This window comes from Bos mutus, chromosome 9 (assembly GCF_027580195.1).
Source record: "Bos mutus isolate GX-2022 chromosome 9, NWIPB_WYAK_1.1, whole genome shotgun sequence".
Classification (NCBI taxonomy): domain Eukaryota; kingdom Metazoa; phylum Chordata; class Mammalia; order Artiodactyla; family Bovidae; genus Bos; species Bos mutus.
In genome coordinates this window covers 89,070,048-89,097,751 of record NC_091625.1, presented here as the reverse complement: position 1 = coordinate 89,097,751, position 27,704 = coordinate 89,070,048, and the positions used below count along the sequence as shown (strand labels likewise).

The window sequence follows — 27,704 nt, the reverse complement described above, 5'->3', positions numbered from 1 at the left end:
ATATTTTTCTGGGATAACAGTATTTTCTATTTAAATTATTTGGATTGAAACTTGTCAAATTATTTGGCTTTATTTTGATTGAATTATTTGGATTTTTTCTCAGAGAAATAGTTTTTCTCTTATACATAAATAAACATTTATGTTTATAAGAAACTTCTGTCCCCAACACACACACACACATACACACACTGAGTTCTTTCGCAATTCTCAGTACTCTTTCTGTATTGGCTAATAGATAAAATGTCCTCCTGCCCCAAACAGAAATCATAGTCTGTAGGTTCTTGACTGTCAAGTCCCTAGCTAGTGAATAAAGCAGTGATTCCCAGAGTGGATTCCCTGGGTCAGCAGCAGTGTATCACCCCAGAAGTTGTACAGCTGCAAAGTGGGCCTCACCTTAGACCCAGCGAGTCTGAGTCCCTGAGGATGGGGCCAGGTGACCCTAATATATTCCGAATTTGGACATTATTGGCATAAAGATTAGTTGATAAACTTTAAAAGACTGGGTTGAAGCAGAAGCAGAAAAATTTTTTAGCTTGGTAAAATATGAAAAACTAAACTACATTCTAGGAAAATTAAATGTATGTCAATGTTAGCATTCCTATGAGTTTGGGAACATACTGCTTCCCAGGCCAATTGGTCAAAATTCTCAACTCACAGAATAAGAAAAGAACTTTCTGAATCTTCAAACAGACAGTAAGAGTTCCTGGGACACATTCCTGCTGCTTTCACTTCAATCAGGGTGGGTGTTTCTCCTTACTCTCCAGCCAGAGAGCGCACCCACTATCAGCGTGTGTCTTTCCGACTTTGTCTGCCTATCCTTTCCAAACTAGGTCAGGGAACCCATGGTGTGTGTTTGTAGCTGCTCTACAATGGCGCAAATATGTTGCAATGCCAGTTAAGGAAAATTCTGCTGATTTTCTCTCTGCAGATGATTGTATCATTTCAGGAAGGCAAGCTTGCTCAGCCTACCTTGTCATTTTTCTTGTTTTAAATATTAGGTCATGATTAAGGAAATAGAAAGTAAGATCAGCAGCATTACAGGACTAGAAGAAGAAGCTCAGTCTTTTGCTCAGTTTGTTACCACTGGAGAATCTGCTCGCATCAAAGCCAAGTTAACACAAATAAGAAGATACTGGGAAGAGCTCCGAGAGCATGCACAGAGTCTGCAAGGAATAATCCTGGGACATTTATCTCAGCAGCAGAAGTTTGAAGAGAATCTTAAAAAGGTAAGAATTGGCCCATGCATGCTAAAGTTACCTATTTCACATTGCATTTTATAAATCACCCAGAAATAATGGAATGAGGGAAAAAGACACAATTTGCCAGTTCCTTACCAAGTTGTCAGTGATGCTTGAGTGTATAATTTGTATGTAACCTTTTTGGGGAGAATATAAAAATGTCATTATATATTGTGTTCAGAAAGATCTTATGGCTTAATTAGATTTCTTTCATATAGTGGGATACATTGATTTGGGTTTTTTTTTTTTAATTTATTTTATCATCACATTGAAAGTTATCCCAAAAAGATAAGCATGCTGTTTCCCCAGCAACCTTTTCTGCCTTGAAGTATGTCTTACCCACCATATTTTCATATTTTACCAATGTTTTAGATCCAGCAGTCTGTGTCTGAATTTGAAGATAAACTTGCTGATCCAGTTAAAATATGTTCTTCAGCTACAGAAACATACAAAGTTCTCCAAGAACATATGGTAATAGCATGTTTCAACATTTCTTCTTATTTGTCTGCTCAGAAATGTGATGATTCCTGTTTGAAAAGAAAACAGTAAATATTTCTATGACAGTTAAATTGGAAAAAAAATTGTATATTACTTGAGAAATAATATGATCAAATATATTCACTTCATATACTACAAGAAATATAACTATACAAATAAGTTTTCATTAAAAATGTTTGTTAAAAAGTAGTCATTTAAGATATATTTTTCTCATAATTAAAACATGTAACTTTTTCAGATTCATAGCTTTAATAAATCCTGTTACCTTTTGCCAACATTATAAAAAATGAAATGTACAGAAAATATGCATATATTTGCATAGCAGATTTCAGATTTTAACCCAATACACTCAGATATGCAAAGACTATGTACTCACTGATCTTTTCCTCAATGGCTAGCTTTTTTGGTCTGGTCCCTGAACTGGTAATCACTGTGAAAGTGAAGTCGCTCAGTCATGTCTGACTCTTTGCAACCCCACAGGCTATAGCCTCCCAGGCTCCTCCATTCATGGGATTTCCCAGGCAAGAATACTGGAGTGGGTTGCCATTTCCTTCTCCAGGGGAATCTTCCCGACCCAGGGATCAAACCCAGGTCTCCTGCATTGCAGGCAGATTCTTTATGGTCTGAGCCACCGGGGAATCCCCCCACTGTGAGATATGTCGCAAAGCAACAGATGCTTCTGGCAGAATTTAGGGGAAGGAGCAAAGCAAGGGAACATGGCAAAGAAATACTCGAAAGAAGCGTGCTCGTTAACACAAAAAATATGCTGCTGTTGTTTAGTCGCTAAGTACGTCTGACTGTGACCTCATGGACTGCAGCACCCCAGGCTCTTCTGTCCTTCACTGTCTCCCAGACTTTGCTCAAATTCATGTCCAACAAATATATATATGTGTGTATGTATGTGTAGCACATTTATGTATACATACAGTCCTTATCATGTGTGCATGCATGAAAACATATATGTAAACGCAGAGAAGGGGATATAGTAATAACAAACAGTTGACAAAAACACAGCTGGAATGGCAAGTGGAATTTATATCATTTGAATTTTTATGGTAAGAAGTACATTATTTTGTTACTTATACAATTTCTTAAGAAATAACCCCCAAATGAGGAAAAGTAGGAAAATCGGATTTGATGGAATTGTTTTAATAGATAACTAAATTAACAGTTGGAGTACCAGAGAGAATAATGCATTTTTTTTTTTAACCATTTGGATTTCCTAAACCAAGTTGTTTTTCTCTGTCTTGACGTTTTGACCTATAAAATGGGGCTAATGAAAGAGCATACCTCTTAGGGTTCTTCTGAAGAGTAAATGAGTTAACGTACGTAATGTGCATAACACATCTGCCACATTCTCAGTTACCTTAATTGTTGTTATCATGGATTCTTGACGTCAGCTATGTCAGTCATAACTTCCCATAGATATTTTTAAAGAAAATTACAGCATGTTGCATGTACCTCTTAGTAAAGCAGGAATAGTGTTTTTAAATACTTGTGCTGTATCATGAATAACAATTTTCACATATTACCTAAATCCTTAAGGGAAAGTTAAAATTATCCCAATAGACAGGGACAATTTCTTATTTGGGGAATAGTTTCCAATCTCATCTTTGACTTCTGCATTTATGAAGTAATTGTCACTCTGTCTTGCTGTAAATCACACACAGAGACATTTTTTAGTACCACAACTGTTTATTGTGACATTGGGGAAATGTTTGGTGATAACTGGTCTCAAGGGAAAATATGGGTCTCCTTCCTTGATGCTGGGACTTTATTGCACTCTTTCGCCCTCGCGTCAGGATCTCTGTCAGGCCCTGGAATCACTGACCAGCACGGTCGCTGCCCTGTCAGCCAGCGCTCGGAAGGTATCCAACAGAGACGCCTCCATCCAGGAGGCTGCAACCGTGCAACGGAGCTATGAGGGTTTGCTGGGTCGGGCAAAGGAGAGACAGACAGAGCTGGAGAAGCTGCTGGCCCGCTGGCAGAGGTGAGCAGCCTTCCTTCTCCCGTTGGCAGCCAGGGTATCAATAGCTACTCTTTAGTGGAAAATTCTGAACTTTGAGGGATGAAAACAATCATCCCACACGTAAAACTCCTCAACTCATGTGCCTACCATGGGAAGACACCGATCTTCATTATAAGATGAAGTCCCCTAGTTGTGGAAAGGATGCATGTCTGTCTTTACACACAGCACAGATATAAGCACATGAGCAAGTTCATACGCAAATACAAAAGGAGGGGTTTTTGGACTTTCACACCCAGAAAAAATCAACCAACACTGTGGTATTTATCATAGTTACTGAACTCCCCGACTTCAGAAAGGTTTAGTTTTCAAGTATGATAATTTTGCAAGACTTTGTTTCTTATCTGCACTTTCCATAGGCTAGAGAAAGAACTGTCGACCTTTTTGACTTGGTTAGAGCGGTGTGAAGCTATAGCCAGTTCACCAGAAGCCGACATTTCTGCAGACAGAGTCAAGGTGGAGAGTGAACTTCAGTCAATACAGGCAAGTTCAAGGAAGTGTGAGGAGAATGAAATGCTGTTTGTCATGGTTGCATTGTAAAAACAAAATCAAGAACCAAACCCTGTCTCCAACTTAGCTTCTTGTTTTTATTTCGTGATCCTGAAGAGAAGAACAGCCCTGACCTGAAGGACAAATTCATGGTGAACTTTGTGATGACCAATTTCCACAGTATACTAGAAAATCCTGTAGCATAATGTCTGGCACTTGAATATAAATTATCTGGCAGGGGAGTTGAAGGAGAAGTGGGTGGAAACATAGATGAAACAAAGTTGATTCTCAGTGAGTAATTTTTTTTTGGCTGCACTGAACTGCATGTGGGATCTTAATTCCCCAGCCAGGGATCAAACTCATGCCCCCTGCAATGGAAACACAGAGTCCTAACCAGGGAAATCCCTCAGTGAATAGTTTTTGAAGTTGGATAATAGCTATATTCTTTATACTTTTGTATTTGTATAAATTTGGGATAAGTTTAAAAAAAAGAGAGAGAAGTAATACAATGTAGAAAGAAGTCACAGTAGTGATTATTTTCAAGCAAGACACCAAAAAGTGAATAACCAAAGTACAGGAAATAGAAAGACAAAGAATTCTAGCTTATTACATCTTTTAAGAAGCCAACTTTTTAAACTTTAAAGAATCTCTCAGTATTATGGAAACTACAGACAATGCTACTGATTTCTGGAGATTAATAACTTGCTTTAAGTGATGCTATCTGTGCCAGAAAATTCAACAAGCAAAATTGCTTCAACAAAGAGATTTATTGTGTAACAAATTTGCACCCCAACTTTCTCCCTTCCCCTTTTATAAAACACTTAAGAGGAAAATGGATTCTTTTACTTTTCGTAATTTCTCCTCTAAAAATTCCATCAGTGCACGTCTGTAGCTTCTGGTCCTATTCCCCCAACTTCAGATGTTCTCCTACTTTGACTTTGAGGGTTTCCCATGCTCTTGGTTCTCTTGCCTTTCTAGTTTATTAAACTCAGTTTATTAATGCAGGCAGTAGTTCTGCACTAATCTCTCCAAAAGTCCCTGTTCAGAAGTCTCTGGTGACTGTCCTGTCTGGGTAATCCACAATCCACAATCTGGTGTTTATCTTCTTACAATTAGAGTGTGGGGAAATCTAAGAGGGAAAGTCATTGCTCCTGTTCATAAAATTATCTGCCCATATCAAAATGTATTCTTACGTGTCTCTAAATGGAAAACAGGTCTATTCAAGTTAAAGACCTACAAAAGGGGCTGCAGGCCCACATACAGGAACTGTGTCAACTAAGCTGCTCCCTGCCCCAGTCTGAACCTTCCTTGTACATTCCAACCTCCTGGCCTCATGTCCTTCAACTTACTCAGATTCTGCTTTATTATCTTTCCTGGCTTCTGTAGACAGTCCTTCCTCTGATACCTTTAGCAATTTTTCTTTTATCACACATGTGACCTCCCTACAAAGCGGAAAGAGCATCATCTGTGTGCCACGCTACAGCTGTCCATATAGTGCCTCCTGTTCTGTTGTATGAAAATAAAATGAAGAGCCTTTAAGCTCCCTGCTTTGGCCTAATGTCATCTCTAAACCCAGAGACTCACCGTGTTCCCAGTTCCTAGACTTGCACCTCTGTCACTGTTAGATATGCATTGTTTCTCCTCAGCAGTAGTTATTCTTTGATTCTTTTCACCTACTCAGTTTCTTTATTCTGAAAGAAATTCTACAGCTTCTAAATTTGCCTAACTTAATATAACTCAGACTGTTGGAAAACTAATTCGGGTTTCAGAAGCATTTTTAACATTGCATTAGAGGTTGTGCTGTGTGCTCAGTAGCTGAGTCATGTCCGATTCTTTGGGGCCCCATGGACTGTAGTCCTCTGTCCATGGGATTTTCCAGGCAAGAATGCTGGAGTAGGTTGCCATATCCTTCTCCAAGGGATTTTTCCCAACCCGGGGATCGAACCCTTGTCTCTGGTGTCTCCTGCATTGGCACATAGATTCTTTACCCCTGAGCTACCTGGGAAGCCTTGCATTAGAGGTTAAGTGGATCCAATTCTAAATCAAGGGATAAAAACTCTTCTTAGCCTGGTCCTAATGACCTCCATTTTTCAAGAACACAAAGCCTTTGGACAACAACTACCTGTATCATGTGGTCCTTCCTGGTCAGTCTTCTTAGGATGAAATCTGTAATCCACTATTTTTTTCTCAGGTGCTGCAAAATGAAGTTGTGTCCCAGGCTTCCATCTATAGCAACCTATTGCAGCTAAAGGAATCCCTCTTCTCAGTGGCCTCCAAAGATGATGTGAAAATGATGAAACTACAATTGGACCAGTTGGATGAGAGATGGAGAGATTTGCCCCAGATAATTAGCAAAAGGTTGGGGTTCAAACAAACTTCTAGTATTGCTCATTTTTTTAAAACAGTGAGCATATAAATTAAGAAAGCTTAGTTTTGTTTACTTTTACTTAACCCCATTATTTGAGCATAAAGAGAAGAAAACTAATCATAATTTATAAATCAAAGTGCTTAAAACTAGTATTTCAGATGACCCTCAATTCAAAATTTTAGTCTTGCAATCAAGGCAAATGATCAAATTAGTTGAACAATATTAAAGAGAGTAGGATTACTCATGTTTTAATTATTATTGCTCAAGTTGTTTATATATATAGGAAAAAAATGGTAAATAAAATTTTACCTCACATGATATTTCTCAACAGAGGATATGTATTTTTCCCATTCCATTCCAGTATTATAGAGAACAGGAAAATTATTATTATCATATTAAAAGGAGACAACATGGATTAAATCTTAACTGACTGGATGGTTAACAATTGACATCTACATATTTCTAATATGCCAAAAAACAAGTTTTTGTCTTAAATTGGTATTGATTACCCATGTAATGTGGAAAAAAGCAGTTAACCTTTTTAGTCAATTTTTAATTTATTTTTTCAGCAAATATTTACTGGGTTTTAATGAGTAGCACACTCTTCCATGTGCTGAGGTTAGCAATGTAAACAGAGTTCCGCTCTTTAACTCTGTGGAGCTTGTATTTGTTCTGTTGTCTATTCATTCATATATTCAGTTAGCAAATGTTTATTGCATACCTGTTGAGTATGAGACAACCTATCAGACACTGAAACCATAAAAATCAGTAAAACCTGAGGGCAAGTATTATAGATCAGTGTGGGAATAACAAGAAACCCAATGGGAGGGGAGCACAGGATATTACAGAAGCCAAGAGAAAGGACATTTGAATGGGTTCATGAAAGGCTGACAGAAGGTTTTTGGTGCCAAACTCTTGAAAGATGAGTAACTTTCTACAAAATAGAGGAGGATCTGCCCTCCCCAGCCCTCCCAGAAGAAAAGTAAAAGGATTTTACAAATGATACAAATGTATGAAAGCATTCAAAATATACTCTATGCATGTAAAGATAACATGTAGAAGATTTTGTAAGGATTAAAGCATGAAAGTCTATTTAAAGAGTTGAACTTTGGATATGAGCCATCATAACAAGTATATTTTATTAAAGTGTTATTCTTTTTTAATATTAGTTAATTGCCTAATCTTGGTTGTGCTGGTTGTTCTTTGCTGCATGAAGGCTTTTCTCTAGTTACAGTGAGCTAGGGCTACTCTCTAGATACCGTGTGCAGTCTTCTCATTGCGGTGGCTTCTCTTATTGCGGCTCTTGGGCTCTTGAGCTCAGGCTCAGTTAATTGTGGTGCACAGATTTAGTTGCTTCACAGCAGATGGAATTATCTTGGACCAGGGATCAAAAGCATGTCCCCCGCATTGGCAGGCAAATTCTTATCCACTGTACCATTATGGAAGTCCTAAGGTTATCCTTAATGCCAGCCTTGGGCTCTGAAGTCAGATCGCCTATTGTTTGTTGACCTAATTCATTCATTACACAAGCAATGATTGATCCCTGATCCTATCCCAGGTACTTTTCTAGGTACTGAGTTTATAGCAGTAAGCAAAGCAAGACCTATGTCTTATTGGGTGAGGGGGAAGATAAATAGATCATTAATCAAAAGAATGAACAAGACCATTTCAAGTGGTGTTCAGTAATATGAAGACAACAAAATAGGATGACATGGGAGGGGCTGTAGATTGGGTGGCCAAGCAAAGCCTCTCAGGGGACTTGACATCAGATTAAGATCTGAATACTATGTACAAAGCATGTTCGCGGTACTTTGGGGACAAAGCGTACAGGCAGAGGGAGCAAAAAAGGGCAGAGGCTCTTAGACAGTAATGAGCTGGGATACTGAGGAAACAGAGGTGAGTGAAGCATGGGGCAGTGCTGTATCACATGAGGTCAGAGAAGTTGATTACCTGGGATCCCTTGCAGACCACAGTAAGGAGCCTTGGAGTTTTGCCTTCTTGTATGCAACAGGAAATTGCCCCCATGTTTAAGCTTGGCAGGGATGTTCTGATTATATTAAGATAATTTCTGGTTGTTACCTACAAAGTGGATAGTAGGGAGGCCATGGTGGCAGGAAGGACGCTGGTGTGGGAGGCTGGTAGAGGCAAGAGATGAAGAGATTTAGGCCAGGGTGTAGAAATGGAGAGAAGAGCACAGAACATACCGTGACGGGGTGCTGGCAAGATCAACACAGATCAGACGTGGTAGTAAAGACAAGGGGATGAAGACTGACCCGTAGAATCATCTGGGTGGATGGTGAAGACGTCAACTGAGATGGGGAAAATTGGGAGAGAAATGGGGCTTGAGAAGTAGAAAACGTCAAGAGTTCTGGTCTGGCCATGTATGACAGCATTGCTTTTGCCCTTGATTAGAAACATGTCATTTTTTCTGTCCAGATGCGGGGCATTTTAACATTAACACTTTTCTGTACATAGGATTAACTTCCTTCAGTCTGTGGTCGCCGAACACCAGCAATTTGATGAACTGCTGCTTTCCTTTTCTGTCTGGATTAAGCTGTTCCTCAGTGAATTACAAACTGCTTCTGAGATAAGCATAATGGACCATCAAGCAGCTCTTACACGGCACAAGGTAAAGTTTGTTAAGATTGAAGAAGAATTTATTCATAAAACAGAGTTCTTGAATTATAAAGGGATGCAACATTAAAGAACACTGGCAACAATTTAGCTTCTTATTAATATGCAAATGTTTTAATAATTGAGTATATGGTCCCAGGCAACATGTTATGCAGACAAATTAAACACATAAAGCCACTTCAGATAAAATAGGCAACCACCTTAAGAGACTGCTCCTTCAAAGTAGAGCAAATGATTTCTAGAGTGAATGATATGAGAATGTTCATTTTTAAGCTTCTACTTTGCTTTGTTACAGTCCTGAAAACTAATACTGAATTCTGATGCTTTAATGATAGAGTTTTTCTGAATTACCCTTTAGCTTGAAAGTTATTTAAAATTCATGATTTATTTTCCATGTAAAACAGCTGTTGAGGCATCAAAAAATAAAATATTTAATAAGATTCTGACCATCGAGCATTGGGATAGTTGGATATAAGCTATACAATAAGTTTATAACAACATTTAGTAATAAAACATTTAATATTTGTTGAGTGCTAACTCTATGGTCGGAGAAGGCAATGGCACCCCACTCCAGTATTCTTGCCTGGAGAATCCCAGGGACAGGGGAGCCTGGTGGGCTGCCGTCTGTGGGGTCGCACAGAGTCAGACACGACTGAAGCGACTTAGCAGCAGCGGCAGCAGCAGCAACTCTATGGTGGGTTTGCTAATTGGTTTTACCCAAAGGAAAAGTACTTTATCTTACCTTCCTGTTACAAGACAGGGGTGCTATCTTCCTCAATGATTTACATTTCAAAGAAATGGCTCCCCCAGTCCCTGAGAAAGATATTCTGAGTTGAAAAATTGGCCAGAGGCTTTAAAAATATTTATCTCACAAAGGGGCAGAGAGGGAATTTGTACATTTTCTAGTGTAAATGCTCAAAAAAGCCCTCGAAAGTTTAGTAGTCAAGCTAAGGAGAACAGGCCTTAATGTTCATCTATTCCTATACTCCTTCCCTATAAATTGTTGATATTAGCTTTTATTATAATTATAAATACTATAATTTGTATATAAGTATATTACTATTATATGTAAAATGTAAATATATGTGTTATATATAATAGAGCTTAGCTCTAATACATAAACATTATAATTTGCATATAAGTGAATTATTATAATATATAAAATGTAAATTTAAAGTGTTGGCCAAAAAGTTCATTATGAAAAAACCTGAATGAACTTTTTGGCCAACTTAATATAATATGAATCATAGATCATAGAGCTAATTCCATAAATTAGTAATTCTAAATAAAATCTAATGAATTAGTTCTAAAGTAGAGCTAATTCTGTAAATATTTTAGTTATATTCTGCATGTATGTATAGGTAAATAGCTTCCCAGGTGGTGACAGTGGTAAAGAACCCACGTGCCAATGCAGGAGACCTAAAAGGCGTGGGTTCAATCCCTGGGTCAGGAAGACCCCTTGGAAGAGGGCATGGCACCCACTCCAGTATTCTTGTCTGAAGAATCCCATGGACAGAGAAATCTGGCAGGCTACAGTCCATGGGGTCGCAAAGAGTCAGATACAGCTGAAGTGACTTAGCATGCAGCGTGCACATATAGTTTAAAAAAAATTGAAAATTTGGATGATTTTAAAAGTATATAGGTATGATGTATTTATATACACACACATATATATTTGTTGTTGTTTAGTCGCTAAGTCATGTAGGACTTTTTTGTGACCCCCATGGACTGTAGCCCACCAGGCTCCTCTGTTCATGGTATTTCCCAGGCAAGAATACTGGAGAGGTTTGACATTTCCTTCTCCAGGGGATCTTCCCTACTCTGGGATTGAACCCATGACTCCTGCATTGACAGGCAGATTCTTTACCACTGAACTACCTGGGAAATCCATATATAATTCCTTCTAACTGTTTCTATCCATGGAGTAATTATTTTCTGTGGAATGAATTATTTCCAAATGAGAGTTGTGTTTTATGTGAAATATATAGATAAACAAAACAGGAGAAATTTTAAGAATGTTTCTACAAGATTCACCGTAGTTGACCTTTAAGTACTGTGCCATCCGTTGCATTTAAAATGTATCTTGACATCACAAATTTGTATCTGTATGAGTCAAGCACACTGCATCTGGGAAATTACTAACTCTCTCTGCTCTTTCAGGACCACGCGGCGGAAGTAGAGAGCAAAAAGGGAGAACTGCAGAGTCTGCAGGGTCACCTGGCAAAGCTGGGAGCCCTGGGCCGTGCCGAGGACCTTCATCTTCTCCAGGGCAAGGCGGAGGACTGCTTGCAGCTGTTTGAGGAGGCCAGCCAGGTCGTGGAGAGGCGGCAGCATGCCCTGTCCCAGCTGGCCGAATTCCTACAGAGCCACGCCTCTCTGTCAGAGAGTCTCCACCAACTGAGGCAAACAGTGGAAGCAACCCACAGTATGAATAAGAAACAGTCTGACTTATTAGAAAGGGACCTAAACGATGCTATTCGAAATGTGAAAACACTAGAATCTGCTGCCATCAGTCTCGACGGCCTTCTTACCAAAGCCCAGTACCATCTCAAAAGTGGAGGTTCTGAGCAGAGAACATCCTGCAGAGCCACCTCAGATCACCTCAGCGTGGAATTAGAGAGGATCCAGAACCTTCTGGGAACCAAGCAGAGTGAGGCAGATGCCCTGGCAGTATTGAAGAAGGCCTTCCGAGATCAGAAAGAGGAGCTGCTGAAAAGCATCGAGGACATTGAAGAAAGGACTGACAAAGAGAGGCTGAAAGATCTAACCCGACAAGCACTTCAACAGAGGTGAATGGCAACTGCCTGGAAGTCGATTGCCAAGAGTTAATTCCTTTGCTTTTCGTTTGTTCTGGAATTAAATCTTGTGCAAAACTGTAATAGTACTATGTTTAGTTACTTGTTTTTAAAATATTTTGAGGGGACTTCCCCGGTGGTCCAGTGGTTAAGACTCCACACTTCCACTGCAGGGGACACAGATTTGATCCCTGATCAGGGAACTAAGATTCCCACATGCCACAGGGCTTGTATATATGTGAATGAGTGAATGAAAGTTGCTCAGTCGTGTCTGACTCTTTGCAACCCCCTGGACTGTAGCCTGACAGGCTTCTCTGTCCACGGAATTTTTCAGGCAAGAATACTGGAGTGGGTAGCCGTTCCCTTCTCCAGAGGATCTTCCCAACCCAGGGATCGAACCCAGGTCTCTTGATTCGCATGTGGATTCTTTACTGGCTTAGCCACCGTAGGATAAAATTAATGACTATTTTAGCACTTAAGAAGTACTAAAATGTCTTTGTTTTCCTTAAAGACTTTCCTAAAATGGCAACCCACTCCAGTGTTCTTGCCTGGAGAATCCCAGGGACGGGGGAGCCTGGTGGACTGCCGTCTATGGGGTCGCACAGAGTTGGACACGACTGAAGTGACAGGAGCAGCAGCAGCAAGAGCTATATATAAGCCATTTTGAGATCTTATTTACAACAGAGTATATTGATCATATTATCTATTTTTAAGCAGTTTTTAGCTGATAGAAGAAGTGACCCATCTTCTTTAGCAAGAATGACAAGCTGAGGAGAAAGGAAGTGAAGTGGATTTGTATTTTGGTGGTAAAATACGAGGGAATTTTTCCCAGTGGCTTCTAGCCTATGAGAAAGTACTGGAGTGAATTCGTTGGTTGACAGTGAGTGAGAGGAAACTGTGGGTAGAAAATGCAGCAAGAAATGGAGAGGAAGCCTCTGGCACTTGGTAAGTGATACGCTGCCATTTGAGATTTATATTCGTTCACTTAAAGTGGAACCAATCAGCCTGGCAGAGTGGTTCTCCCCAACTACTTTTAACAGTTTGCTTATAAGTATGGAGAAGGCAGAGAAGTAGATTTAAGCAAAGCTGGTTGTTTTGTCAGGAAAGTTTAATAGAGAAGCTAAGAGGTCAAAGGTATTTTTTATAGTAAATTTTCTAAGTAATATTTTACTGTAGGCTTCCTTGCAATCCTATTTTCCCTTCTTACTAGAACTTCTCCCCACTCGTCTCAGCATCACTTTCTCTTCCATTTTTTCAGGGGGCAAAGAAACAGCAGGGATGAGTCATACCAAGACATCCATAATTGATAAGGATTAGATTTAACCCTGTCAAGATCATTGCCATTTGCTTCCTTTTAACCAGAATCAAACATTAAGCTAAAGGCATTGGTTAGGTGATAATGACTACTGAGGTTGTATTCCTCATGGGCAATAAGCTATCTGACTAGTTTAACAACAAATTTACAAAAGGAAATAAGATTTGGAAAGGAAAAATGGCCTCCAGAGTAGGGATAGAAGGAAGAGCCATGTGTGACAAAGGAGCAAAGAATTCACCCAGGAAATGTGCAATAGGATTGGTGCTGCATGGCCCGCCCTAGCCTGCTCAGGCCAAGCTGACCAGGAGATCCTAAAATTGCTCAAGTTGCCCTGGGTTGGTTTCCAGGGCCACTTCAGTACACACAACGCCGAAGTTGTACAGAGGCTACGGAAAATGTTGCCTGGACTAGATCATTTTTTAAATACCAGTCATACCATGCCTAGGTATTACTGGGTGACCTTGAACAAATCGGCTGTCTTATGAAATGGAACTATTGATAATGCCTGTTCCTAGCCACTTTGTTCACCCCACTCCAGTACTCTTGCCTGGAAAATCCCATGGATGGAGGAGGCTGGTAGGCTGCAGTCCATGAGGTCACTAAGAGTCGGACACGACTGAGCAACTTCACTTTCACTTTTCACTTTCCTGCATTGGAGAAGGAAATGGCAACCCGCTCCAGTGTTCTTGCCTGGAGAATCCCAGGGACGGGGGAGCCTGGTGGGCTGCCATCTATGGGGTCGCACAGAGTCGGACACGACTGAAGCGACTTAGCAGCAGCAGCAGCCACTTTGTTTGGGGAATTAAATGGGATAATGCACACAATCATCTCTATACCAAACTGCAAAAATTAAGAGAGTCAATGGCTGCCTCTATGTGGCCACTGTTTACAAATACTCAAATATTAAGGACCCAAAAAACCCTTTCTAGTTGTAATCTTTAAAAAAAAAAAAAAGGTAAAGTTTTAAAAACATACTTATTGTAGAGCTCAGTAAAACTTATTTTTATTTTGAGTGAAATGACTGTGATTTTTAAATATTACTTTAATATGAATCAAACCTCACAGCATGGAAGAATTTCTTACCAATGACCTTGTGATAAGTACTCAACTACTTTACCTCAAATGTTGGCCCTGGTCTTGAAATTCTTATATCATTAAAAGAAAATAGAAAATGAATACAAACTTAATAGAAGTTTGAAGGTCAATGGTAAAAATGACTTCAAATGTTTTCTAAGTTAAAGTCTGAATTATGCAAAATTAACTGTAAAAGCATCTTTATTCATTGATATACATAAATTGCTGTGTTAAAAGCTTTTCTAGCTATTGATATGCATGCTTTATTTATGGAAGTGAAAGTCACTCAGTTGTGTCCGACTCTTTGTAACTCTATGGACTTAGCCTGCGAGGCTCCTCTGTCCTTGGAATTCTCCAGACCAGAACGCTGGAGTGGGTAGCCTATCCCTTCTCCAGGGGATCTTCCCAACCCAGGGATCAAACCCAGGTATCCCGCACTGCAAGCGGATTCTTTACTGTCTGAGTCACCAGGGAAGCCCTTATTTAAAGAAAGGAAATAGTAGTTCAACACTTGTAGTAATCTAATAGTAAAATAACATTTTAATTTGCAGGTTGAGAGTCTTCAATCAGTTAGAAGATGAATTGAATTCTCATGAGCATGAATTATGTTGGTTGAAAGATAAAGCTAAGCAAATTGCTCAGAAAGATGTAGCCTTTGCACCTGAGGTTGACAAGGAGATAAACCGCTTAGAGGTCACCTGGAATGATACCAAAAAACTAATTCATGAAAAGTAAGTAAAAAACTTCTCAGTTTTTATTTCTAACTTCCTATTTATTTTGTGATTGGGCCACTGCCCATTGATTTGAGTTGGTCTGATCAAGAGTTTAATATCTTTTGCCATCTTAGGTATTTGCTGTCTCTTTAATAACATTAAAAATTTAGTCCTACAGAATTTTATTGAGGACGTTTTCTTGAGACAGCAATTACATGTGAAATTCGATACTTGGAAGTAAGAATCGTCAACATTTACAGGGTACCAGTAGGAGAGTCTTAACCACTGATTTTCTTTTTTTGTTTTGTTATATTTGTTTATAATTGAGGTATGATTTACATACAGTAAAATTCACCCTAAGTGTATACCCTTAAACTACAGGAGTTTAACAAACTCATATAGTTGTATAAATATCACAACTATCAAATGGTAGGAGTTACAACACCTGAAATATGCCCACATGTCTCATTGTAATCAATCCCTTCCTCACTTCCAACCCCTGGCAACTGTTGATCAGATTTCTGTCTCTGTAGTGTCTTCTTTCTTAGAATCACACATAAATGGATTCTTTCCAGTTTGAATGATTATAAATAAAGCATCTCTAAACACTCATGCTCACTTTTCGTGTGTACATCAGTTTTTACTACACTTGTTTAAATACCTTCTTTTACTTAGCACAAGTACATTGTGATGTGTATCCATAAAGTGCATTCTTTTTTTTAACAGCTGAATGATATTCCATTTACTAAGTGTACTGAAGTTGATTTTTTCACCAGTTGATAGATATTTAGGATCTTCCCAGTTTGAATTACTACAAAAGCATCTGTAGATGTTTATTTTTTATGTGTACATAATTTTTTATTATACTGTAGACTATTAATGTAGACTTTAAAAAATATAATCCTGCTGCACAAACTATTCTGTGTTATTAAACATTCTCTAAATTGTGATTTGGTAGAGGTTGCATGGTATTCAATTACAAGAGTGTATCACAATTTATTCAGTTATTGGCCCATTTTTAACTTTGGGGTTATTTCTAATTTTTCTCCTATTATAAATAATGGTTTAAAGAATAGAATTGAACCCAAATCTTAGTGCACACCTTTTCCTTTGGAAAAATACCTGGATTAAAAATTGTTTGCTCAAAGGCATTTTAGTCTTTTAAACAAAAACTATTTCATATTTTAGCCATTCTCAGGGGACTCATAGTCAATGAAAATTTGCATAATTTAAATGGAAAAGAAAATCTCATGTGAACTTTAATTATTGGGAAGTATTTTTTCTTTGTTTTGTGTTTTGTCTTTTTCTGTCGCAGGGAGGCAGGTGGGTTTTCTTCCCTACAACATATAACTAGGAAGTAATTAAATCCTAGAAAAAAATTTTTTTAATTAGCAAATTTTTTTTTACTTTTTGGAATTATTTTATTGATGTCTGAGTTCCTTACTAGACTATAAGCTTTTTTCAAACCTAAATATTTTTATTTCATACTGGGGCATAGCAGATTAACAATGTTGTGATAGTTTCAGGTGAACAGTGTAGGGACTCAGCCGTACATACACATGTATCCATTCTCCCCCAAACCCCTTCCCATCCAGGCTGCCACACAACATCGAGTAGAGTCCCATGTGCTATAGTAGAGTTCCTTGCTGGTTATCGATTTTGAATATAGCAGCGTGTACATGACCTTCCCAGACACCCTAACTATCCCTTCCCCCAGCAACCTTAAATTTGTTTTCTGTGAGTTTCTTTCTGTTTTGTAAGTAAGTTCATTTGAAGAAAATTTTTTTAATTTAGCAGACTTTGTTTTAATGGCTGTGGCTAATGGCTGTGTGGATTCTTCATTCGTGGAGAACATTTTGGACACTAGAGTTGTCAGACTGACCAGAATGCTTTTGGCCTCAGTTCAGTAAAAATATGGTTTTCCCTTCATTCCAGCATTTATCAGAATACAGCTATACAGTTATGTATCAGGTCAATCACAGGGAACTCTTCTCGATACTGATATGTGACAATAAATGATGTATTTTCTTAATTGTTATAGCCAGGGTCAATGCTGTGGACTTATTGATTTAATGAGAGAGTATCAGAATTTGAAGTCAGCCATAACAAAAGTCCTAGAAAATGCCAGCAATGTGATTGCAACCAGAACTACTGTAAAAGATCAGGAAGACCTTAAGTGGGCTTTATCAAAGGTAATAATTCATAATATATTTATTTTTTAGAATTTTTAGTAGATTTGTTTTTTACTCATAATGCATTCTCTTTTCGACTCTTGAAAGTATATTTAGAGATAGCTAATTCATGCTGACAAGCTCAACCTTTATTTTTTATGAGTACTTATATCCTAGGATCCTAGCAATTCGAGAAAATTATATATTTTTTTCATTATTATCACTGGTTTCTGCATAAGGTCAACCACAAATTAAATTTCTTAAAGGCAAATGATTCTAAATTCTTGACTTATTACTGGCTGTTTTATTAACTAAGGAAACATTTATGTCCACAGCATGAAGCTGCCAAGAATGAAATGTGTAATAAACAGAAAGATTTGGATAACTTTACCAGTAAAGGAAAACAGTTGCTGTCTGAGCTGAAAAAAATTCACAGTGGTGATTTCATCGTGGTGAAAACAGACATGGAAAGCACAGTGGACAAATGGCTAGATGTAAGCTCATCCCCTCGATTCTATGAATAGTTTGCGTGTGTGGTCATTTCAGTCGTGTCCAGCTCTATGACCCTATGCATTGTAGCCCTCCAGGCTCCTCTGGCCATGGGATTCACCAGGCAAGAATACTGGAGTGGGTTGCCATGCTTTCCTCCAGAGGATCTTCCCAACCCAGGGATTGAAGCCGGGACTCCTGCATTGCAGGCAGATTCTTTACTGCTGAGCCACCGGGGGAAGATGAATAATTTAAATATTTACATTTTTCAATCACATTTTTTGGGCAAAGGATTATTTAGAAATGTGACTTTCATTGTTAACTTTTAATACTAAATTCAAAATCATGCCCTAAAGGAAAATAGTTTACATAGAATTTATACATCGTTAAAAATTTGTTTTGTTAAAACTTATTGGCAGATTTTCTAGAATTTCACATAATAGCTTCAATCATAACATATTAATAACTTTGTCTTTCTTTTACACACTCTGGGGTCATGGATAAAATAGAAGAATAATTTATAAACATCTTTCAGGATATTAAACCATAATAAAATAAAGTAATAAGACTGTGATTGTGCATGAAAAACACTGGAATTTACGTCCTTGGCTTTTAGTTCTTGCTGTCGTTTGTTAGCCGTGTGCCTGTGCTATACGAGAAGATACTTGATTTCTCTGGAGCTCTACATCAATCTATACATGTTTTACATTGCTTTCCAGCACATAAATCCTGTGATTCTGTTACCCCTGCCCTGTTATTTTAGTATCTAGGTTCATAAGTTTAAGCTACAGTGGGTTCCCTCACTTAAGCTAAATTACTGAGGTTAGATATTGATATTTGCATATTATAATGAGATAATTTAGGGACTTGGGAAAACTTTATCTGCCTACACTTTTAAAAAATGGCATTCTTAGGACTTCCCTCGTGGTCCCAGGGTTAAGACTCTGCACTTCCAATACAAGGGGCATGGGTTTTATCACTATAGAGAACTAAGATCCTGTATGTCACATGGCACGGCCAAAAAATAAAAAATAAAATGGCATTCTTAGTATAACAAGAATCGTTAAATTGTCAAACAGTAATAGTTTAACCATGCAGAGTGTGTTGCTCTCTTACGTATTTACTTATTCTATAAATATATCCAAGTCTAATTATGCACACTTTTATATCTCAGCATTGCAAGTAACAACAACAACAACAACAAATTTTCACAAACCTTTGTTTTTCTGTCAGAATAGGAATGAAGCACAGACGTATTTATTACTTCAGTGACCAGAGAGCGTCTTAAAGCTTTGGATTTAATGATAAGGTCTTTCTTTTCTATCCCAGATATCAGAGAAGATTGAGGAGAACATGGACAGGTTGAGGGTGAGCCTGTCTATCTGGGATGACATACTTACAAGTAAAGATGAGATCGACGGATGGTCAAACCATTCTGTTCCACAGCTGACCGAAAGCATCAGCAACCTGAATGACAGCCTTAGAGCAGAAGAATTCCTGAAAGAATTTGAGGTAAAATGATTACAACCTTCCTATGTGAGCTCATGGTACATCATTGACCAGAATATGAAAACAACTGTCTTTTGTAATTGCTTTCAGGACACCTACTATATTCAATATTTTGTAATAACCTATATGAGAAAGTAATCTTAAAAATAGATACATATGAATGTACAACTGAATCACTGCTGTACACTTGAAACTAACACGACATTGTAAATCAACTGTACTTCAGTTTTTAAAAAAAGAAAACAGACCACTGGGGAGAAAAAGTTAATTCTTCCTTTCAAGACAGATATGAGTGTAATAAAACTGTTAATTATCATTTGCTGTTTCCTTGAATGTTGAATAGACTACTGATACGAGAGGGGTTTTCTTTTGTGTGTCTTTACCATTTCTTAATTGGGGCTCTTTTACTTAAAGTATTAATAGACTAGTAAAGATTCATAGAATCTATATTTTGTCCCATTCTTCTGAGATTATGGCACCTTCCTATCAGAGAATCAGATGGAAAGTGTTTGTAACCTAATAATATTTATTATGTATTCTTTCTTCATTCAAACAAAATGTTAACTGAACAGTCACCACGCCCCGATCACTTACGTTAGGTGCTAGATTCTTCCACTGGCTTTTCAGAAATAGAAGAAAAGTGGAGACTGGAGTGTCACAGGCTTCCACGGAAAGTAGGCTTCTAAAGTTCTGGTCATCAATTTAATAACTCATTTTATTCCCATTTCCTGCATTCATGTATTCATCCCTTCATCAGATTCCCAATGAGTGCCTAAAATATGACAGGCACTGTTTTAGACATTAAGAATTTACTACTAAAACAAAGTTACTGCCCTCACGGTATTCACAGTATTTGCATTACGACACATATCTTATGTAAACTGTCAAGAAGTAACTGGGCCATGATGAAAAATGAAGCAAGGTAAAAGGAAATAGAGTAATCAGAGGTAACCTGCCTCACAAAGCATGGGACTGACTGTGCCCTTGGTGAGAGAAGAGAAGTCCACATTCTGTCCTCAGGACTGCAGCCCAGGGCCTGGCACATGCTTGGACCTTGACAGACACATGAAAAGTGACTGCAGTCTGAATGAAATGTAGTTGAATCATCTGTATGTCCTAAGTTATCACCTGTCTTTGACCCCAAGAACATTTTATAGATTATCCCTATTTCTAAAACCAAACAAATAGAAGAAATGATTCAGACTAAAAGTACAGTCAGGAGAGGGATCGCACAGCCTGTTTAGGTGTTATCTTCGATGTTAAATTAATGCAACAGCTCAAACAGTGGTGTGTGCTAGAGTACAGCTTGCACCAGCTCACAAAAGTCAACTGTTACATTTTCAGGAATTTTGCAAGCCAGTGCTAAACACAATCATTATTTAAAATTAAGATGTAGGGACTTCTCTGCTGGTCCAGTAGTTAAGGTTCTGCCTTGCAATGCAGGAGACATAGGTTTGATCCCTAATCGGAGAACTATTATAAGATCCCAAATGCTTCGGAGCAGCTAAGCCCAAGAGCCAGAACTACTGAGCCTGAGTGTTCTGGAGCCCATATGCTGCCACTGGTGAGCCTTCAGGCCACAACTAGAGAGTCCATGCACTGCAAGGAAGGATTCTACATGACTCAACAAAGATCCCATGTGCAGCAATTAAGGCGCCCGTGCTGCCAAGTAACTAAATATAAAAAAGTTAAATTGTAAATAGCTATATCAACCTCAGATACACAGATGACACCACCTTTATGGCAGACAGTGAAGAACTAAAGAGCTTCTTCATGAAAGTGAAAGAGGAGAGTGAAAAAGTTGGCTTAAAACTCAGCATTCAGAAAACAAAGATCATAGCATCCGGTCCCATCACTTCATGGCAAATAGATGGGGAAACAATGGAATCAGTGAGAGACTTTCTTTTCTTGGGCTCCAAATTCACTTCAGATGGTGACTGCAGCCATGAAATTAACAGACACTTGCTCCTTGGAAGAAAAGTTATGACCAACCTAGACAGCATGTTAAAAAGCAGAGACATTACTTTACCAACAAAGGTCCATGTAGTCAAAGCTATGGTTTTTCCAGTAGTCATGTATGGACTATAAAGAAAGCTGAGCACTGAAGAATTGATGCTTTTGAACTGCGGTGTTGGAGAAGACTCTTGAGAGTCCCTTGGACAGCAAGGAGACCCAACCAGTCCATCCTAAAGGAAATCAGTCCTGAATGTTCATTGGAAGGACTGATGCTGAAGCTGAAACTCCTATACTTTGGCCACCTGATGCAAAGAACTGACTCATTGCAAAAGACCCTGATGCTGGGAAAGATTGAGGGCAGGAGGAGAAGGGGACGACAGAAGATGAGATGCTTGGATGGCATCACCGACACAATGGACATGAGTTTAAGTAGGCTTCGGTGGTTAGTGATGGACAGGGAAGCCTGGCATGCTGCAGTCCATGGGGTCACAAAGAGTTAGACACAACTGAGCGACTGAACTGAACTGATATTAGTAAAGAACTGTATTAAAAGTGAAAGCAATAAATTCTTAAAACTTATCACTTCCTCATTACTTTTCAGCAATTATCTCAGTTCTGAAGTAACTGACATTCATTATATAATGAAAATACTGTAGAATATGTGGAACTACATGGTACTTCCAGCTCCTTGTGCTATGGCATCATGTTGTAGCTCAAAATGGTGGTAAATGCTGTAAATCAGGGCCAGTTGTTCAACGAGTCTGGAGGACGCTCCTGCTGCTCACCTCTGGGATACAGGGAGCCAGTGGGCGTCAGCCACATTCACAGTGTCAGATCTGGTCACTCACAGAGATCAGCTTTTTATGTTACTCTCTGTGGTGCACCAGTTAATAAGATTAGTGAACTGGATTCAGCTCGGTGCCTAACAGTTTCGTTGCTGCAGTGCAGGAAATGAAGGGGAGGTATGTGTGTGTGACCCCTTCATTGCCCAGGCTGCTCCTGGGGAAGGCCAGTGGGCCTGACAGGAAATTTCTTCCTGGGTGAAAAAACTGCTTTCTAGATTGAAGACATCAGGAGGTTTGTTAGTGTCTACAAAGCACCACAACACCACATTTCAGTTGAAAGGGACACTTTACTATATGTTCCTTCAGGGGTCCATTGCCTGGAGGAATTCCATGGAGAGTGGCGCCTGACAGGCTACAGTCCATGGGATTGCAAAGAGTCGGACACGACTGAGCAGATAATACTTTCACTTTCGTGGGTCCAGATAAATAATGAAGTTTCCAAGCATCTAATTTGTTCCATGATCATCTCTGGTTATTCTTTCTTCTTCTTGTGTTAGTGTTGACGGGAGGAAAAAAAAGAAGGCAAAAGGCAAAATGTTAGATGTCAATTCCTAATTAACCTGAATTCTGTTTTAACACCCTTGAAATTTCTAATTGAAGCATTTCTTCAATTACTGTAGACTGTATTACATATATTATACATATTATATTACATATATATTACATTATCGGAGAAGACAGTGGCACCCCACTCCAGTACTCTTGCCTGGAAAATCCTATGGATGGAGGAGCCTGGTAGGCTGCAGTCCGTGGGGTCACTAAGAGTCGGACACGACTGAGCGACTTGATATATATGTAATACATACTATATTACATATAGTCTACAGTAATGAAGAGGCACTCCTGAAATGCTTCTCTAAGACTTAAATGCTGCCATAGTAGCCAATGATATTAATGCTAATAAGTAAACGACAGTTAGTCTGCTGAAAATTCCCTCTGACTCAAGACTTTCGGTTAGTGTTTCATTTTTTCCAGAAGTTTTTATTTTCCCCAATAAAAGAGGGTGGGAAGAAAGTTCCGCATACTCCCTCACATTCCCAGTGAAAGTTAATGGTGATATTTTTCCACATTCACAAATAATGAGAATCCTCAGAAAATGGAGCAGAATTTTGGTTTTTGTTTTGTTTTTACCCTGGGTTAAAGTTGGGTCTTTTTGACAGAGTTAATGCTTGAAATCATGAAATGCCAAGTAAAACATGTCATTCATTGTATGACATGTAATTAGTTGATAAGTTATGTTTTTCCCCTTTGTCTTTTACCTGGCAGTCTGAAGTTAAAAAGAAAGCTTTGAGATTGGAAGAACTTCATTCTAAAGTTAATGATCTTAAAGAATTAACTAAAAATCCAGAAACACCTCCAGACCTTCAGGTAAGCACTCCATCAAGTTTGTAATAACTCTATATGCTATTAATATAAATTCTCAAAAAAGTGCATGTATATGTGTGTGTACATTCTTATTGTTATCACTGTCATAATTCCAAGCAGACACATAGACCTTATCAGACATGAGAGTTAAAATATAGCATCTTTAGAATTCCTAGTGCTAGTTCCAACCCAAATATTATAATAAGATTAGTTCTTTTTTTCCTTACTAAATTTTGGAAGTCATAGCATTCAGCTTTCCTCAAGGACCATTTTAAGTCTAGACAGAAACAGAAACCATGTTTATGAATATTGATATCCTAATTCATATTTTTCTAATCCTTCTTACTGAATAATTGCATTTGGAGGGATTACCATCACAATGTCTCCCTTCATTCCTCAAGGCTCTTTAGATGGCATAAATCCACAGGTACTGGAGGCAGGCCAGGCAGACGGGGTTTGACCAGGAACCAGGGATGCTTCAGTGAGGGAGCTTGGGCACAGCCAGCACCAGTTCTCAGGGCCAGCGGTTCTAACTCATTACTCTAAGCTATTTGTTGCTGCTTTCATTTTCTCTACATTTTCTCTCTTCCTATATTGCCTTTCTCCTTTTTCTACTGTTCCTTACTAACCCATCAACCTTGTTTGATCACCTGTACTTTTGCTCTGGCCCAAGACCATTTTATCTATCAGTTAGTTATATCGGTGGATGATATACTTGTACCAGAAGGTTAGATGCTTCACCTGAAGCAAGAATAGGCAAAAGGGGTGCTGATAACCAGCAAAATTAAATCGGAGAGCTTGTGCTTATCAAGGGCATAAACGGACAACAGTTGGATTTTGGCAGAGTGAAGATGGAGGCAGGGTTTTGAGAGAGAGCTACTGTTGTGCTCTGTTTTCTCTCTTTCACACACACATGCACACACACACACTCCTACCCATGCCCATGGAGGAGATGTGGAGGTCCCTGCACCTTACCTCAAAATGGAAAGGATTTCACTGATACTGTCTGGAGAGCATGACATGTGCCCTGTGCAGTTGGCAGACACAGGAGACTAGTATCTAATCCCCCACAAAAAACCTTAAGGGCGGGAGACAGGCTGGCTGACTGCTGATGTGTTTGCCAAGGATACATGATTGTTTTGAGTGGCCTACATCTCAGAGTCACCTGGGGTGAAATGCCAGTGTGTGACCTCTGGCCCGGAAGTGAATGATGAAAGAGAAGAGCTTCAGTGTGGGCATCTCAGGGTCCTGCAGAGAATTTCTGCAGGCTTAAGAGGCTTTCTGGATGATGAACAGGCCTCAGCAGCAGGGAGTTAGAGATCCTAAGGCTGCATAAGGAGGAAGTACAGAACCTGAGAGGAATGTGTTGCCTGTCTCTGGGGAACTTCAGCAGGAGGGGGCAGCAGTGAGGGGAGCCTCAGAAAGCCCCATATGAGGCCTGTGACAGGAGTGAATGTGAACTCACCCAGCCCAGAAAGCAGAGAGGCCAGCTCCCAGCGGTGGTCACCACTGTCCTGCCTGTCCCAGCCTGCAGGTGTCAAAGGCTGTTCAAAGTGGAGGAGTAGGGAAGAAAGACAAAAAAAGGCACCTGGCCCCTTTTTCTGCTGGAGGCTTCATGTTTGCAACATGTCTGAATAGAGGATAAGAAAAAAATCTCTAAGTTTACCTTCAAAGTTTTGATTATTAAATCAGCCTGATGTTCTCAGTGTGGAGTTGAAACTGCTTTGCAGTTGACCAGGATTATAAACCCTTTTATTGTTATGTGTGGGAAAGTCCAGGGCTTCCCAAAATCAGTCATCCAGGGAGGAGAGAAGAATTAACTTCAGTGAATATTTTAAACGGGAGAGGACATGGCTTCATGATAGAATCCCAAAGTGGTGTTTGTTCAAACTACCTCAGGGTGAAAAATATGTGTTTCCCTGGGAGAATGAAGAGCAGGTTTTTGGTCACCAACTTGGTAGCTCTGTGTAGGTCTAGTTCTGTTTTGAAATGAGATCTTGTGGATTTCCTGGAATCTCAGTCAAAACTTCCACTTTAAAAACCCAGTATTAACTATAATCCTCACTGTTTCCATTTCCCCATTACTCAAGATATTTGGCAACTTGAAACCACTGATTTTCCTCTTAAAAAAGTTGAATTAGCATCCTTGGTGAGGCTTCTGTGATTTTTACTGTTAAGCTGCGCATGAACAGAATCCCTACTGAACAAGGGCTCTGGTCTTTACAGATTTTAATGAAATCTCACTTTATGTTTTAGTTTATAGAAGCTGACTTAAGGCAGAAACTGGAGCATGCCAAAGAAATTACTGAAGAAGCAAAAGGAACCTTGAAAGAATTCACTGCTCAGAGTGCACAAGTGGAGAAGTTTATTAATGACACGGCAACTTGGCTGACAAAATTAGAAGAATCGTTGATGAACTGTGCCCAAACGGAGACTTGTGAAGGGCTGAAAAAAGTGAAGGTAAGTCATAAACTATCACTAAGTCTTTACCTTTCAATAGTAATATTAATTCTCCTGCTTTTCAGTGACTATAATATAAATGTAACCTCTGTTATGTTACCCATATTAGCACCAAACCAACTAATTCATAATATAGGAGACAGCAAAGTAACAGATGGAGAATTGAATGCAGGTGGTAAGAAACTAAACACGAATATTCTAAAAATGGAAAGCATGCATTGCTATAGGGCCTGCTCAAAGATTGTACTTGTTAATATATAATACATATTTTTTAGTAAAAAGGTGGGAGCCTATAGAAGAACTGTTTGAATTTCTACAAATTTTCAAACTTGAATGCCTAATAGTTTTTCATCACTTAATTATTTTTATTGGTCAGCATGACTGCTTTCGTACTGAGAAGGATCTATGTTTTAAAAATGGTTGAGAAAATGATATATGTAGTTTGTGCTCTTTTAGCATATTTTCTTACTGTTCTTGAGACTAAGGACATATACTTCTAAAATTTGCTACTGGTGCTTTTGGTATGGCCTGTGATCCTAAAACAAAGGCCAAGTAACCCAGGGAAAAATGTGAATGCAGGAGGCTGACTCTATTAATAGTTTCTAATCAACCAACTAAACCCAAGATTCTGGGCTGGAATCCACAGAAGATCTTTTCAGTTTGTTTTAAATCCTAGACTATAACCCAAATCCTACCTATCTCTCAACAGCTGTTTACAGGTGTAGACAAAATTGTATACATTATTGACTGGATTTCAACAACGTCACTTTCCAAAAAACATTCCAGAGTGTGGTAGATGAGATATTTCTCTTGAATGTAATGAATATCCTTCATGGCATACTTTTATTCTTAGGACATACAAAAAGAACTTCAGAGTCAGCAAAGCAACATCAGTATGACCCAGGAAAATCTCAATAGCTTGTGCCGCAAGTACCACTCAGTGGAGCTGGGGAGCCTGGGCAGTGCAATGACGGGGCTGATAAAGAGACACGAGGCTGTGAGCCAGTCCTGCTCCAAGACACAGGCCAGCCTTCAGGATTCTCTGGAAAAACACTTCAATGGTGAGTTCCGACAGGCCCTAGCATGAGTAGTTTGTTTACAAGACATAGTCCAAACCAAATGCTGCCTAGAAACGGCCAGAAAACTTTCCACAAGAGTAGCATTTTAAATGTGTGTCTGCATTGAGATTTGAGCAAGAAAATTATTGTGGTTGGGCTCTCACTGTTGGCAGGATTCTTCTTCTTTATCCCTAAGAAAGTAGGAGTCTGCCATCTTGATGAATCTGAACTTCATGTGGATTTTCTAAGTAGAGCTCCTTTGTGTGGAAAATGACTCCCACTGCTCTGAGGAAATGACACAGTAAGCTTGGATATTAGGAGAGCCTATAAAACAGCAGGACTGTAATTCAGGGAACTGTTGGTCATTTATGTCCCTGATTGGCCTCCAGCACTGCTGTGCCTCTGCTTTGGTGTCGATGTGTGACGCTCTAAGTCAGCATGGTGGGCAGGGCAGATGGTTCCTCCCTTTGCCGTAGAAATGGCTTTAACACCTCAAGAGCACTGCTTACTCTTACATAGTCAGGCAATTATCTTTCTTCACCAAGAGAAAAAAAACACACAATGGGAAATCAAATATGTCAGGAATACAAATTTCTTTTCAGTCTTACGTCTCAGGTAATTTCTCAGTTCTACCATGAGACATCACGGTTGTAGGTCATACTGTATTATATTCTATACTATTATTAATATTGTTTTCTTTC

At 39.0% G+C, this 27,704-nt stretch overlaps 1 protein-coding gene across 1 annotated transcript in view; it reads left to right on the top strand.

Moving 5' to 3' along the window:
- SYNE1 (spectrin repeat containing nuclear envelope protein 1) overlaps window positions 1-27,704 on the top strand; it is a 501,407-nt gene that overhangs the window by 197,780 nt on the left and 275,923 nt on the right. Inside the window, 14 exon segments of the mRNA XM_070376885.1 lie at window positions 999-1,226; window positions 1,611-1,709; window positions 3,539-3,726; window positions 4,122-4,245; window positions 6,443-6,609; window positions 9,095-9,248; window positions 11,414-12,042; window positions 14,989-15,168; window positions 17,192-17,342; window positions 17,657-17,815; window positions 19,140-19,322; window positions 23,387-23,488; window positions 25,742-25,945; window positions 26,799-27,006. Of these exon segments, the coding sequence (XP_070232986.1) occupies window positions 999-1,226; window positions 1,611-1,709; window positions 3,539-3,726; window positions 4,122-4,245; window positions 6,443-6,609; window positions 9,095-9,248; window positions 11,414-12,042; window positions 14,989-15,168; window positions 17,192-17,342; window positions 17,657-17,815; window positions 19,140-19,322; window positions 23,387-23,488; window positions 25,742-25,945; window positions 26,799-27,006 (2,776 nt within the window).